At 45.7% G+C, this 15077-nt stretch overlaps 1 protein-coding gene across 2 annotated transcripts in view; it reads right to left on the reverse strand.

Moving 5' to 3' along the window:
• Positions 1-477: 477 nt before the first annotated feature.
• LOC141046649 (glutamine synthetase) overlaps positions 478-15077 on the reverse strand; it is a 44891-nt gene continuing 30291 nt past the window's right edge. Inside the window, exons 1-7 of one of the 2 annotated variants that reach the window (XM_073541198.1) lie at positions 12888-13045; positions 3521-3699; positions 2590-2751; positions 2282-2428; positions 1921-2048; positions 1595-1794; positions 478-1302 (exon numbers count right to left, since the gene is read on the reverse strand). In XM_073541198.1, coding sequence (XP_073397299.1) covers positions 981-1302; positions 1595-1794; positions 1921-2048; positions 2282-2428; positions 2590-2751; positions 3521-3686 — 1125 coding nt within the window. In that variant the 5' untranslated portion in view covers positions 3687-3699; positions 12888-13045 and the 3' untranslated portion in view covers positions 478-980. Of the gene's footprint in view, positions 1303-1594; positions 1795-1920; positions 2049-2281; positions 2429-2589; positions 2752-3520; positions 3700-12887; positions 13046-15077 lie in introns of those variants that run through there. The other variant, XM_073541199.1, reaches the window with a different exon arrangement.

The following is a 15077-nucleotide window of genomic DNA, read 5'->3' on the forward strand; positions in this document are numbered from 1 at the left end:
GTTTTTCCCCATTGACTTGCATTAGCGCCGGATGGCATTGCGTTTCATCTGTTTTTTGCCGGATCCAGCTACTTGTCTCATTCCGGCGTCTGGAAAAACGGCTACTGTAACGTTTTTTGTCTCCGGCGAAAAAGCCGGAAGCGCCGGATCTGACGCTTCCGGCTTTTTGCTACAATGAAAGTCTATGGGCGCCGGATCCAGAAAAAGACGGATCCAGCCACCGGATCCGTTTTTTTAAGTCTGCGCATGCTCAGATCCAATTGGCCAGCCCCCAGGAAACAGATATAACCTGCTAGACGGATCCAGCAGAAAAACGGATCCGTTTCTACAGTTCTCCAAAATTTATGCCGGATCAGTTTTTTCTAAAAATAGCCGGATCCTGCCTGACGGCAAAAAACTGATGTGTGAAAGTAGCCTTAGGGGTCCTTTTGACGACTTGGATACAAAGGTCTTCTAAAAGAGACATTACAAGAAATGTACAACCCATGTAGTTTATTCATTATTTCAATAAAAAATAAAGTACAGTCACATATTAGAGAAGCTGCAGGTTTATAACCAAGACCCCCAACCTTATCCAGTCTGAGGGTACATAGGTCATTATCCCATTATTTAGGCGCCTGTTCTCAAATAGAGGCATCCTGCATTTATATAGCCCCAGTACACTGCCCGCAGGTTATAGGCCTAGGTGGTTTATAACACGATATCAGAAGGAAGTTGCTTATGGCACATATGGCATAATGGCCAACTGGTATAGTAAAGCTAATCTGCAGATCTGGAAACTGATTAGGACTCAGCTCATCATCCACAGCTGGTTAATGCCCCTTTATTTTACCCTTCCAAACTGGAAGTAATGTCAAATAAAACTTCAAGTAGTGTAGTTTTTTTTTTTTTTTTTTTTTTTTTTTTTTTAAATGGACTCTTGTGAGACAGAAGAAACAGGGCATATGGATGGAGTATTCTTGGTGGATCCAGCCCCCAGTTTAATTTTTCCAGTAGTCTTTTGTTTCACTGCCGACTTCGTTCAGGATGGTTGTCCTCACGAGGGCCTCATTAACGGCATACGGGTCGCAGTTTGCAGCAGGCCTACGATCTTCAAAGTAACCAAATCCTTCCTGTCCGACCTGGCGTGGAATTCGTATACTGGCACCGCGGTTGGCGACACCGGCTGAGAACTCATGGATATTGGAGGTTTCATGCTGACCGGTCAGACGGCGAGAGTTGTCCTTTCCTCCACGTGGGTCATAGACACAGATGTGGTAATCGTGACGTTTACCCAATTTGTCGATGGCATCTTCAATGTATCTATGGATACAAGGGACATCAAGAAGTCACATACTGAAAGAACTAAAACTGTACATCACATGTTTTTGCGCCATATCACACAAAAAACTCTGCAGCTTAACCTAGAAAAGACTCCAGTACCATGGGGCTTTAGACTGTTAAATGGTTATGCTTTAGGGGCCACAACGTAAGCATCTCCTTAACGTAAAAGAATGTTTTGCTGTAGAAAATCTCCCTATAAAAGGGTCCAGTTTTAAGGGACCTCAAAGTCAATAGGCTCCAAGTTAAGAGCGCCTAGACTATTAAGACTCACTTTAGGCCGCCCTCCTTTCTCATCTCCACGGTGCTGTAGTTTGTATGACATCCAGCTCCATTCCAGTTACCAGTCATTGGTTTGGGGTCAAGAGTTGCCACCACACCGAAATCTTCACACACTCTATGGAGAATGAAGCGAGCCATCCAAAGATGGTCTCCCATCTCGATCCCTTCACAAGGACCAACCTGAAATTCCCACTGTAATAGAAAGGTGGAGGTGGACATCAGTGCAAACATAGAAGAATAAACTTCCACACAGAGATACGTCTCAGTCAACCACTAGATGCTCCTGTCCAAGAAGTGAGACAACATGACACCACTTACCTGGGATGGCATGACTTCTGCATTTGTGCCACAGATTTTGACTCCAGCATATAGACAGGCTTTGTAATGACTCTCCACAATATCCCGGCCGTATACCTTGTCAGCTCCAACACCACAATAATAAGGGCCTAAGGGAAAGTAAGAGTAGAGGACATTGGAAATCAGCAGCTGCCTGACACACGTTGAAGCTTACATCCCACCTAATGTCAGCCTTTATATAGAATAAGCATCTAGTTCCAACATCTGTAATGATAGAATTTGCAGTTCTGACCAGATGTGTAGAAGGCAATGAACGACAGTCCACAGATTTAAAGGGCCAAATGCATCACATAGTTTGCTTGGTAAAAGCTGAAGCCTTTACCTTGTGGTCCAGGGAAGCCATTTTCCGGCCATCCATATGGGTGTCCGTTGATGCCAAGCAATGTGTATTCTTGCTCCATGCCAAACCATGGAATGTGTTCTGATACCATGTCCATAATCCGCTTACAAGTGTGACGCAGGTTGGTTTCTGAAAAGCAGAAGCATTAAGTTAGTTAAACAGAATTGATCACTGCCAGAGAAAACCACCCCACTGTGTACACTGGAAGAAATAAAAGGAATGACAGATTGCAAACTATACTGACGTGGCCAACACGCCCCTTTAGCTGCAGAGTCCACAGAACACCCTACCTGCTGGTTTCCGGTTGTACTTCAGGACTTCACAGATGACAAGCTTATTTGGGTCAAGGCAGAATGGGTCTCTGAACATCCTCACAGGGACAAGGTACATGTCACTGTTTGACCCTTCGGCTTGGTAAGTGCTTGACCCATCAAAATTCCATTCTGGGATCTCTGAAAAGAAAGATCAGGTTTAAGAAAAACATTACAAAATAAGAGTTCATGGCAACTTAAACTGAAGATGGTCCCATAAACTAGAAATGGAGAAGCAATGTGCATACTGTAATCAAGTGTGACACCGGAGTCTCGCCCTGCACCTGCATGACATAAGCAATTACTAGAACGAAGTGACAGAACATGGACTTTCTCTGCCATCTTCAGTCCCTGATGAGAATGACACTCTGCTTTCGCATTTCAGAAATTGATGGGGGTCTCAGTACCCCAATCCCCACAAATCAAAACTTCAAGGTGCAGTCACTAACCTTTAGAAGGTTCACTTTTTTTGGCAGAACCTCCCATACACATTTCACATGGAAAGAATGAAATGGCCGATTTTTACCATAGCAAACTATCAGTTGGTTCTGTGAAATAAATATTCTTAACACCGTTCGATCAAATTGATTTTTTTTTTCTGCCAATTATCAGGAGAAGAAAAATTCATATTAGCCAATGTGTTGGACCCACGTTTATCTTATGTGTGCAGTTTGTGGCCTTTAAGGCTGGGTGATTTTTTTTTTTTAAACCCAAGACTCAAAGTCCAAACTCTGAATCCAGAAGGCAAAACAACAGGTCAAGTGTGACTGGATTTTCTCCATCAGACCATGCAGTCAGATGTTCACCATAACCATCCTTATACATGGTATGCCACTCTTCACAAGAGGGGGGGGGGGAGGTAGTGTCATTCACAGCAGGATGTGACAATGCAGAGGGTATGGCATCTTACCTTCAACAGATTTGGGTTCAAAGTCCAGGGTCTTTGTCTTGCAGCGGACGCCTTCTCCAGTCCCATCAATCCACACATATGTAACTTGGACCATATCCCCTTGGGGCAACTTCATGTACTGCTCCCTCACCCCCTTGTTGAGCCTGGAACTGTGAGACACAGACATGGTGGTAGCTGATCTGCAAGGGAAAGAAACCTGTTAGAAAAGGGGAAACTGCAGCTTCCTGAGGCTTACAAAACACAAGATTCCCACCCGTCAGACCACAACGGTGACAGAGCACATGGACAGGGCGGTCAGAAGGAAGAGACGTCAGCAAGCAGCTGATGGCTGTGTACAAGCTATTTAACCAGTGATAACTGCCCATTTAGATTGATGGAAGTATAGAATGGCACATACTGATTAGAAGTTAGGAAATGGGGGCTCACAAGGGCCAAGTACATGGACCTTACTACAATGCTGATCTGTAGGTACTGTGTGCCACTATGGCACCGGAGCCATGGATTTGGGAGCGCTGCATTATAGCTCAATATAACTTAGGGCTTGTATGGTACAGCTTTACGGTCGTGGGCATGCACTTTTTATGGAAGCCGAGAGAAGGTACATGGGAATTTGCAGCAATGCTAATAAAAAGCCACAGACATAACCTATCCACTATAGCACTAGATGGCCTTTATACTAAAACCGATGATCTGGAGAACCGCTCCCGTAGGAGCAATCTGAGGATTGTGGGGGTACCAGAAAAAGCGGAAGGAAATAACCCCACTGAGTACATTGAGTCATGGCTGAAAAATACTGTAGGAGGGGATGGTCTCACTAAAATGTTTTCCATTGAAAGAGCACATCGTGTGCCCCCAGGATCAGCCCCAAGAGTCATCTTGGCCAAAGTTCTGAACTATCGGGACCGGGATACTCTGCTGCGGAAAGCCAGGACCTGTGCGGAACTTACTATAGATGGCAATCGCATCTCCATCTACCCAGACTATTCTGCAGCGGTTGAGAAGCTCCGGATGACGTTTGGAGAAGTTAAAAGACGACTACGAGACATGGATGTGCGCTATTCAATGATTTACCCAGCTAAGCTGAGAGTTGTAGCTTTGGATCGAGTACACTTTTTTCAAAATCCAGAGGAGGCGACACTCTGGCTTGACTCTAACAAAGAATATCAGAGCGGGACAGTCCCATTGAAGCATACTCTGAGTGATGTTGAAATAGTGACTAACTGTGATTTAGTTTGAATTTGACAAGTTAATCGTCATCTCTGAGATGAAGTAATGCCATGTTGGTTTATGTGGGTTGTGTTCGGCGGCGCAACGATTATTGCAGTTTGATAAATGTGGACGGGAGAGTAGTTGGAGTGCAGAGCTTGTATTGTTAGGCTGTAAAAACGCCCTCCTAGATCTCAAATAGAGAGGGAGAGAGAATTCTTTTCGGCTTAAATGTTGTGGGAGATAGCTGGTTTTTTCGGGTGGGGGAGAAGGATGAGAGTTATTTCAGTTGGAAGGTTGAGACAGGGGGTAGAGGCGGGAAGGGGGTGGGGGTGGGGGGAGGACCGAGACTTCAGGTATAACGTGTCAAATGTTTGGTATTGCAACATATCATGGGGGGTAGAATTAAAATTTTAAGCTGGAACGTTAGGGGTCTCGCTAACGTCTCAAAACGGGCCGCAATTTTACAATATCTGCTGAAGCTGAGGCCCTCAGTGATTTGCCTCCAAGAAACACATCTGGTAAAAGACAAAGTAGCTATGCTACAAAAAAGGTGGGTGAGGAAGGCTTATCACTCGACGTACTCAGCCTATGCTAGGGGAGGGTCGGTGTTGATCCACACTTCTACTCCATATGAAGAAGTGGAGGCTATAATAGACAAGGATGGGCAATATGTGTTTATTGTATGTAAGATATTGAATAGACTATTATGTATTGTGTCTTTGTATATCCCTCCACCATTTTCTGGAAAGAAGATACAGGAAATTCTGGACTTATCCGGGAAATGGACTGGGGTCCCGTTGCTTGTAATGGGTGATGTGAATAATATTGCAAATGATCATTGGGATAAGGGTAAACATGCGGGGAGCAGAGAGGGAGGGAACGTGACACCTTTTGGAAATTACATGAGGGAAATTGGTTGGATAGACTTGTGGAGAGTTCGGAATATGGAGAACTACACTTACTCGTGCTACTCGGCGACGTATGGCTCCCTATCTCGCATTGATGTGGCTTTGGGAAATGAGGGGATGGATAACTTGGTACAGGAAGTGGAATATTTGCCCAGAGTCCTATCGGATCATTGTCCACTGGTGATATCTCTACAATTGGGAGAACGGGGGAGGTTGACAGGTATGGGTTGGAAAATTCATCCCTTTTGGCTACGGTTGCTGGATATGGGAAAGATAGGAGAGGAACTGGGAGAATTCTTTAGGATAAACGAAGGTAGTGCAGAGGGTCATGTAGTCTGGGATACTATGAAAGCGTTTTTGAGAGGGATTTTATTCAGAGAAGTGTCTCAATATAAGACTAGGTCTCAAAATCTAGATGAAGCAGTGATGGAGGAATTAAGGGCGGCGGAGGAAGCATTGGGTGCGCAGTGTACTAAAGCTACGCAGACCCGCATGAGAGCGGCCCAGTCGGAAGTTAATAAACTTCACATCCGTAAGGCGGAGAGACGGCAGGCACTTCAGAACGAGGCATTCTATGCGGAGGGTGAAAAAGTGGGGCACCTGCTCTCTGTGATAGCTTCGGCACAACGGGAATCCTCACGTGTATGCAATTAAATCTAAGGAAGGGAATGTGGTTACACAGGGGGATCAAATTTTGGATGTATTTAAACAATTTTATAGTGAGCTATACTCCTCAAAGATAAATAAAGGTCAAGAGGAGATGGACAGGTATCTGAGGGCGATTAAGCTTCCTAGACTAGGGGATGAAGACAGAGAACGGATGGATAGGCCGCTTGCAGCGGAGGAGTTGAGGGTGGCACTGGCGGACATGGCGGGAAATAAGGCCCCGGGGGCGGATGGCATTCCGGCAGAGGTGTATAAAATTTTTAATGAAGAAGTAATAACCAAATTGGAGAAGGTATTTAATGAGTCGTTGGAGAGGGGAATGTTACCTACATCTATGAGAGAGGCCATTGTGGTGGTCATTCCTAAAGCTGATAAGGACCCATTGAATCCGGAGTCCTACAGACCAATTTCACTCCTTACGGCAGATGTAAAGATTCTGGCGAAGGCCTTGGCCAACAGACTGACCCATGTGATTGATAAAGTAATCCACCCAGATCAATCGGGATTTATGCCCAATAAATCTACAGCAATCAATTTAAGGAGGCTATATTTAAATATGCAAATTCCAGCCGAAAATGCTGGAAAGAGAGTAGTAGTGTCTTTGGATGCCAATAAGGCCTTTGATTGTGTAGAATGGAAGTACTTATGGTTGGTTTTGATGGGCCTTGGGTTTGGGCCCAAGTTTATATCGTGGGTGGGGTTGCTATACTCCTCTCCAACGGCAAAAATTAGAGTGAATAATGAATTATCTGATAGTTTCTCATTACATAGGGGTACGAGGCAGGGATGCCCGTTGTCTCCGTTGCTGTTTGCCCTCGCCGTGGAACCTCTGGCCACTAAAATAAGGGATGCACAAGAGATAAAAGGATTTGTCTATGGAGTGAAGGAGGAGAGGGTGTCTTTGTATGCCGACGATATTTTGCTATTTTTGGAGGATTCAGGGGAGAATTTGGATAATGCGGTGGCATTAATTGAGGAATTCGGGGAATTTTCCCAGACTCAAAATCAATTGGGACAAATCGTCCATAATGCCCATTGATGAGGTAGATGGGGAGATGGGGGAGGTGTGAAGGTCAGCAAAATTGAAGGTAGTTTCGAAATTTAAATATTTGGGGATACAAATCGCCCTTCCTTTGACTAGGTTTGAAGAACTTAATCTAAGCCCTTTGCTACAAAAAATTTGTTCCAAAATATCAGCATGGAATAAATTACATCTTTCGGTAATTGGAAGGGTGAACCTTTTAAAAATGATTGTGATGCCACAGCTGTTATATGTACTGCATAATTCTCCAATTTGGATCTCGCAGAGTAGGTTCCACAAAATTAAATCGCTGTTTGGTGAACTAATATGGGGGGGGGGGGGGGGGAAAGCCCATGGTTTAAACAAGAAACTTTGCAGAGGCCAAAGGAGGAAGGAGGTTTGGCGCTTCCCAACCCCTGGGTATATATTTTTTATCAGCACAATGCCAGCATATCAGAGGATGGGGGGGTGGAGACGGGACAGGGACAATCGCCCAGTAGTTTGAGATATTTGTTTGGAAAATGGCCTCTGGGAGAGAGTTTAGAAGGGGGGCAGTTTTTAAAATTAGGCTCTCGGTTTCCTACTGTTCTCCTAATTCATAAGGTATGGGAAAAAGTTAAACAGATAAGGGGTGTCACGGGCCTTACCAAATACTCTCCTGTATGGGATAATATAAATTTGCCAGAATTCGGGCAAATGGAAGGATTTGGGCCCTGGAGAGAGGCAGGAATCAGAAGGATGGGACAGCTAATGGGTCAGGGAAGACTTAAGTCATTTATGGAGCTGCAGACAGAATTCCAGTTACCGCATTCAAATTTGTTTCATTATAAAAGAATTCAGCATGCGTATCGGTCGCAATGTCGGAGAAAACTTATTGAGATCCAGTTTGATATCACGCTGGCCTCCATTTTGGAGAAAAGCGTGACAAGGGGGGCAATCTCAGAAGTGTATAGAGATTTATTGTTCACTTTTCTAGTCAAACATCCCATCAAGTCTAGAGTGAAATGGGAGGTTGAATTGGGAGAGATAAATGACGATAGATGGGAATCTATTTTAGAATATGTGCCTAAGATTTCTATGAGCGAACCTGGGAGGATGTCTCAGTTATACGTAATTCATAGAGCTTATAGAACTCCCGATAGACTGTTCAAGATGGGTTTAAGGTCCGATTCCGAGTGTCCACGATGTTCGCAGGAACGGGCAGACATGCTGCGGCATTGCCCTAGATTGTCTACGTACTGGACAGTCGTATTGAGTCGGATTGAATTGATATATAGTTGTGCAATCCCCAGAGACCCTTTGGTCTGTATATTAGGGTATGTAGAGGAATTAGTAGCAGTATCCATGGTCAAACTGGCGATTGCTAGACTGTTGTTCATAGCAAGGAAGTTGATCGCTCGGTTCTGGATCAGAGAAGAGCCTCCGACTAGACGAGACTTTCTTACGCAAGTGGAGCATATAATTTCATTGGAAAAAAGTATTTATACTAAGAGAAATAAACTCGATGTATTTCATAAGATATGGCAGCCATGGGTAGAATGGAGTTAGATTTGTGGGGAGGATGTATTATGATATAGATGATGTTCATAATAAACAAGTATATATGGAGGTGGGAAAGAGTATCGGAATAGAAATGAGGAAGACACTGAAGGGGTCTCGGAGGGGGGGGGGGGGGGGGGGGGGGGAGTTTTGTTCATAAAAATTTATGATTATATGTGAACAACTGCTTGATGTCATATGATATACTTGTTATCATTTAATAAAAATTTATCTGATTAAAAAAAAAAAAAAAAAAAAAAAAAAAAAAAGATGGCCTTTATACTCTTAGGCCACGTTCACACGGTCAATATTTGTAAGTCGAAATCAGGAGTGGAACAATCAGAGGAAAAATATAATGGAAACACAAGAACAACTTCTGTATTTCTCACCTACTCCTGGTTTTGGCTTACAAATACTGAACGTGTGAACATGGCCTTGGGGGATATGCAAAAGTTGAGTATTTTTCTCTCGCATGGAAACCCGGCACTGACGCTGGCACTCGGATCGGAGCATGCGGCTGCGTAGAAATACATGTAGCCAGTAGCGTAGCTACCGGGGGGGCAGAGGGGGCGGTGGCCCCGGGCCCTGAGGGGGCCCACCGGAGCTACACTACTGTAACTGTATCAGCGTGCGCAGCGCGCCCATACAGTTACATTCTGCGGCAGAGCAGGGAGAATCGATCTCCCTACTCTGCCGCTCAGCACCCTGAGAAGGCAGTGGGGGGGCCCCGGAGCCAGCAGTGCGCCCCCCACCTCACAGCCAGCAGTGTCGTCCTGGGCTATTCTGTGCGCACAGGACCTGTGATGAGGTCACGGAAGGGGCGGAGTCAGGGTGTCACATGATCAGGGCTTCAACTGCTGCAGGGCTCTGCTGTGCTGGTTGTCATGGTGCTGGACGAGGTGAAGCAAGTTTCTGTGTGTGCTCAGGATGGGTGTACGGAGCAGAGCCGCCTGTGTACAAGGTGTACGGAGCAGAGCCGCCTGTGTACAAGGTGTACGGAGCAGAGCCGCCTGTGTACAAGGTGTACACCCCAATACTGAGCCGCTGCTGCCGTATGTGCCCCTATTACTGCACCTGTTACCCCAATACTGAACCGCTGCTGACGTATATGCCCCTATTACTGCACCTGATACCCCAATACTGAGCCGCTGCTGCCGTATGTGCCCCTATTACTGCACCTGATACCCCAATACTGAACCGCTGCTGCCGTATGTGCCCCTATTACTGCACCTAATACCCCAATACTGAGCCGCTGCTGCCGTATGTGCCCCTATTACTGCACCTGATACCTCAATACTGAGCCGCTGCTGCCGTATGTGCCCCTATTACTGCACCTAATACCCCAATGCTGAGCCGCTGCTGCCGTATCAGGTGCAGTAATAGGGACACATACGGCAGCAGCGGCTCAGTATTGGAGTATCAGGTGCAGTAATAGGGGCACATACGGCAGCGGCGGTTCAGCATTGGGGTATCAGGTGCAGTAATAGGGACACACACGGCAGCGGCGGTTCAGCATTGGGGTATCAGGTGCAGTAATAGGGACACATACAGCAGCAGCGGTTCAGTATTGGGTTTTCAGCAGGATGAGGGGTTTGTGCAGGTTGGGGATACATGGTGATGGGGCTGGAATATGAGAAGTGAAACATGTCGTTGTTGTATTCTCTGTAGCAGAGTTGTGGCTGGAGTTGTCATTGTCGGTCTGGGCCAGATGGAAAAGACGAGAAAAGGGAATGATTACATCAGAAAGAATGTCAGCGGTAAGTCACCAACTATAACTGTGCAGTAATCACTTATATGTTCTGTAGGACTGGTATTTACCACTGACCATATTTACCACTCAGAAGTTTCGCCCTCCCTGAACCAAAACCCTGGCTACGCCTCTGCATGTAGCTGCATGCTCCGGTCCCAGTGCCGGGTTTTCATGCGACGCACGAGAATCGTGCGAGTCTCTTACAAGCGAGTATGAGCCCTTAGGCTTCTTTTACACTTGCCATGGTTTTTGCAGCCCGCTCTTATGGGCCATATTGCTTTAATTTTCATGGTCTTCCACAAAAAGGGGACAGAAATCTTCTCAGATTGCCGCTTTCCTGGTTTGGAAAAGTAGGGACGAAAAAAAAAAAAAAAAAAAAAAAAAAAAAGAGAACAGCATTCCGCAAATACAATTTTCATGGTTTTCAGTGGGGGCTGTCTGTAAGCCGTGAAAAACATCGAGCTCGATATTTTTTCACGGCCGTAAATACAGCCATATGGCGTACGGCACTCAGACAAATTTTTGTGGCCCCATAGAAATCTATTGGGTGACACAAACGGGCCACAAGAACACGGCAATGTGTAAAAGAAGCCTTACTGAATAGCCTGCTCTAAATAGCAGTTCTGCCATAGTCTGTAATTAGGTCCCTAGTAAGCAGCATTTGTCCTGGGCCATCCAGCCAGACCGGTCTCCATGGCGCCATTATGTGAGCGTTGAGTGATGCAGGTTACACTTGCACTTTACGGTCAGTTGCCGGACTGCATCTGGACTATTGCTCTAAGGTTTGCATATGGGTGCAATTCCCAAAAGTTATATTTGCATCCAGTGTTCCGTGCTGATCGTTCTTCCCGCAAGTATTCTGAGTGATAAAAGCATTGATACAGTGGTGGTGCCGTTATTAGCAAGGAGTCCACAAGGGGGGCACTCGAAAGACCCTTGTGCCCAACATGTGGTGTTCACAAGGTCTGTGCACTAAACCACCTCACCCATATCCCCCTCCTCCAAAACTGAATGACTAAACATATTAAATTAACTATTTAGATTTGGGGGGGGCACCAGCTGGACATTTGCACATCTCTATAGAGATCAGCCCACATGTCTAATAACCACTTATCTCCAGCCTGAAGGCTCAACCTTCATAACCCCACCCTGGGGGTAGGAGGACATCAACAGGAAAACTGGAACTAACTGGTTTTATACAAGTTTTCAGCAGGACAAGAGGAGTCCTGGTCACCCCCCACTGACACAAGGGGGGGGGGGGGGATGGTTAACCAGCTATCTCCCAGGGGAGACTGAGCTGCCAACAGACTTGTCCTTGTAAAGAAGAAGAGATAGCAAAACAGCAGCCAGGAGACAAAGAAAAAAAGATGGGGGAGTTGGGCAAGGGGGGGAAATAACACAAAAAACCCTCCCCAGATGTATCCATAAACCACAAAGTCCACATTGTAGATCACAGCAAGACACAAACTAAATGCAGAAAACAACGTAACAAGAGGAAACATCGACTTAACAAGGGTACCAATGGGAGAAACATCACAAGAGGAGTGTTACATGTAGCAGAGCCGAGCACACTAACTACTAACCTACAACACCATTCTGGGGGGGGGGTTGTCGCCGATTTTGAAGCAGATTCACGTTTGTTTTTTTAAATCTGGATTTTTAAGCGAATCAGCTTCAAAAATCGACAACCTCCTATCCTTCCATTAGTCCAGTGTGTAAAGCCAGCAGCAGCAGAGCTGTATCCTTTGGCATGATGAGCGTTGTAGTTTTGTAGCAGCAGTCTGGGGAAACAGCAGGTCATCCTGCGGAGGAGTTACACAATAGGGCGGACACATGGAGAAGCTCAGCTCTGCTACATCTGGAGTAATTTCTTATCCTGAGCAGAAGCTAAAGGGACAGTGATGTAGCAGAGCTGAGTTCGCAAGGAACTGGTAGATCTCAGAAGCTGGCCCCATAGTGTGCACGCATCTGCCTCCACCACTTTCCCCCTTACAGCCACACTTCCATAGGCTCCTCCTGGATTTTTTTTTTTGTTAGCAGAAGCACAAAGGAAGGGCACAGCAATGGCCACCAGCCTGGCATCATGCCCTGCTGCCTGAGGTTGGAAGGAGGGAAGGGTAATATGGCTGCTAAACTAGGGAGTCCCTCTGCTACTAGGATATGGTCACTCGGCTCAGTAATAGAAGGCAGAGAAAGGGTTAATACGCGGCCAGTGAGGCCGGAGGCGCAGGATGCCAGCGTGGCAGGAAATGCTCCACAGCCCCGAGTGTTTACCTTCTAGCAGGGATACAGCACGGCCCCGGTCCCGGAGGAATCAGATGTCACCGACCCACTGAAAGCGGACGAGAGGGAGACACAGGCTTTATAGCGACCACTGCCAGGACACGCCCACCTCTCCGGGGAGGTGGAGCAAGAGGCAGGGCACGCCCACACAGCTCATACCCACAGCTATATGGATAAGTGAGAGTGTGTACATATATCAGCCCTGCCATTACATATGTGTACACATCACATACATCAGCCTCTGTAAGTGTCAAGTCGTCTGCAAACACTGAATATATGAAATCTGACCTGCGTTACTCCTATATGGAGTATACTTCTAAAAATGAAGGCGCATCAATTGACCAAATAATGAGAGCCCACTGGCCATGACAAGGTGACCTTTCTCTGAGGGGACCCTAAACCTAATGTGTGCGTGCGTGTATTACACATATATACATACAGGGTCAGACTGACCCTCCGGCACACCAGAGAATTCTCCAGTGGGCACCGGATCCTCGGCGGCACCCCCCCCCCCGAGCAGAATGTAGAGGGGGCCCACTGGTTTCAACTTAATGTGCGTCCAAGGCTGCACATTCTGTTGAAATGTATTGCGGTGCAGAAAGTCTGCACAGCATTGTTTAATATGGCCGCCAACCTATCAAAAGCACTGACATTAATGCACCCGTTGCAGGAGGTGCATGAAAATCACCTTGATGGGCGCACTGACGTCAGCCGCTGGCCTCTGATAGGTTGGTGGCCAAACACGACTGCGCCAGGTATGAAGGGAGAGGATGCCACTCGGCGCTGGTAGTGCAAGCAGGTAAGAAGAACTCTTTCCCCTCTCTCTTCTGTGAAAGTGACATGGGACATGAGGGACCAGAGTCATGAGGGTACAGGAAGCGGGAACTTGGGGGCCAGGGACATGAGGAACAGTGACCAGGCACATAGGGGACATAGGGGCATCGAGAACATTATTAACTAAAGGGGCCAGGTTGAAGGACTTAATTACTGTATGGAGACCAAAAAGAGGAATTTACATTATTAGTTTATGGTGACAAGTAAACAGACATAATTACTGTAGGGGCCAATTAGGGAACATATTACTGCTGTAATATTTATTTTTTCTGAATACTATTGATAACTTATTTTCTGCAGACTGAGGTTCTCAGAAGAAGTGATGGCAGTCTGTGCCAGATGAAGAAGCAAAGCGAAGATGAAGGACTTCAGATAGCAATGTCACTGGTGAGTCAGTGTGTTACTTGTACACTGAAACTATATACAGAGCTCCTGTGTATAATGTCACTGGTGATCACTGTATTTGTATATATCATGTCTCTGAGGAAGAACCTGGTGTAAGGTTCGAAACGCGTCAGGCGTAGGGGTCTGTTTCCCCTATATGGTTTTATCATGAAATTATGTGAATAAAACTTATCGTGGATTTTACTAAGTCTCCAGTGCCGGATCTTCCCTCTCTCTTCATGATCACTGTATTACCTTACAGTGACACTATAAACTGTATACTATATATAGAGCTCCTGTGTATTACCTGTACACTGACACTATATACAGAGCTCCTGTGTATAATGTCACTGGTGATCCCTGTATTACTTGTACACTATATACTTTACAAAGCTCCTGTGTATAATGTCACTGATGATCCCAGTATTACCTTTACACTGGCACTATATTCAGAGCTCCTGTGCATAATGTCACTGGTGATCACTGTATTACCTGTACACTGATACTATATACAGAGCTCCTGTGTATAATGTCACTGGTGATTCCTGTATTACCTGTACACTATATACAAAGCTCCTGTGTATAATGTCACTGATGAGCCCTGTATTACCTTTACATTGGCACTATATTCAGAGCTCCTGTGCATAATGTCACTGTATTACCTGTACACTATACTCAGGAGATCGCTGTATTACCTGTACACTGACACTATATACAGAGCTCCTGTGTATAATGTCACCAGTGATCACTGTATTACCTGTACACTGAAACTATATACAAAGCTCCTGTTTATAATGTCAATGGTGATCACTGCATTACCTGTACACTATAGAGAGCTCCTGTGTATAATGTAACTGGGGGTAATAACAGTCAGTAGTGTAGTTTTTACTAAATGATCAATATTGTAATGTTCAGTCACTATTTAGTAATATGTGGTCCAGGCATGGTGTGTTGTTATTTATC

The sequence above is a fragment of the Dendrobates tinctorius genome, unplaced genomic scaffold, assembly GCF_039654945.1.
Source record: "Dendrobates tinctorius isolate UK_male_01 unplaced genomic scaffold, ASM3965494v1 ptg000120l, whole genome shotgun sequence".
NCBI lineage: Eukaryota > Metazoa > Chordata > Amphibia > Anura > Dendrobatidae > Dendrobates > Dendrobates tinctorius.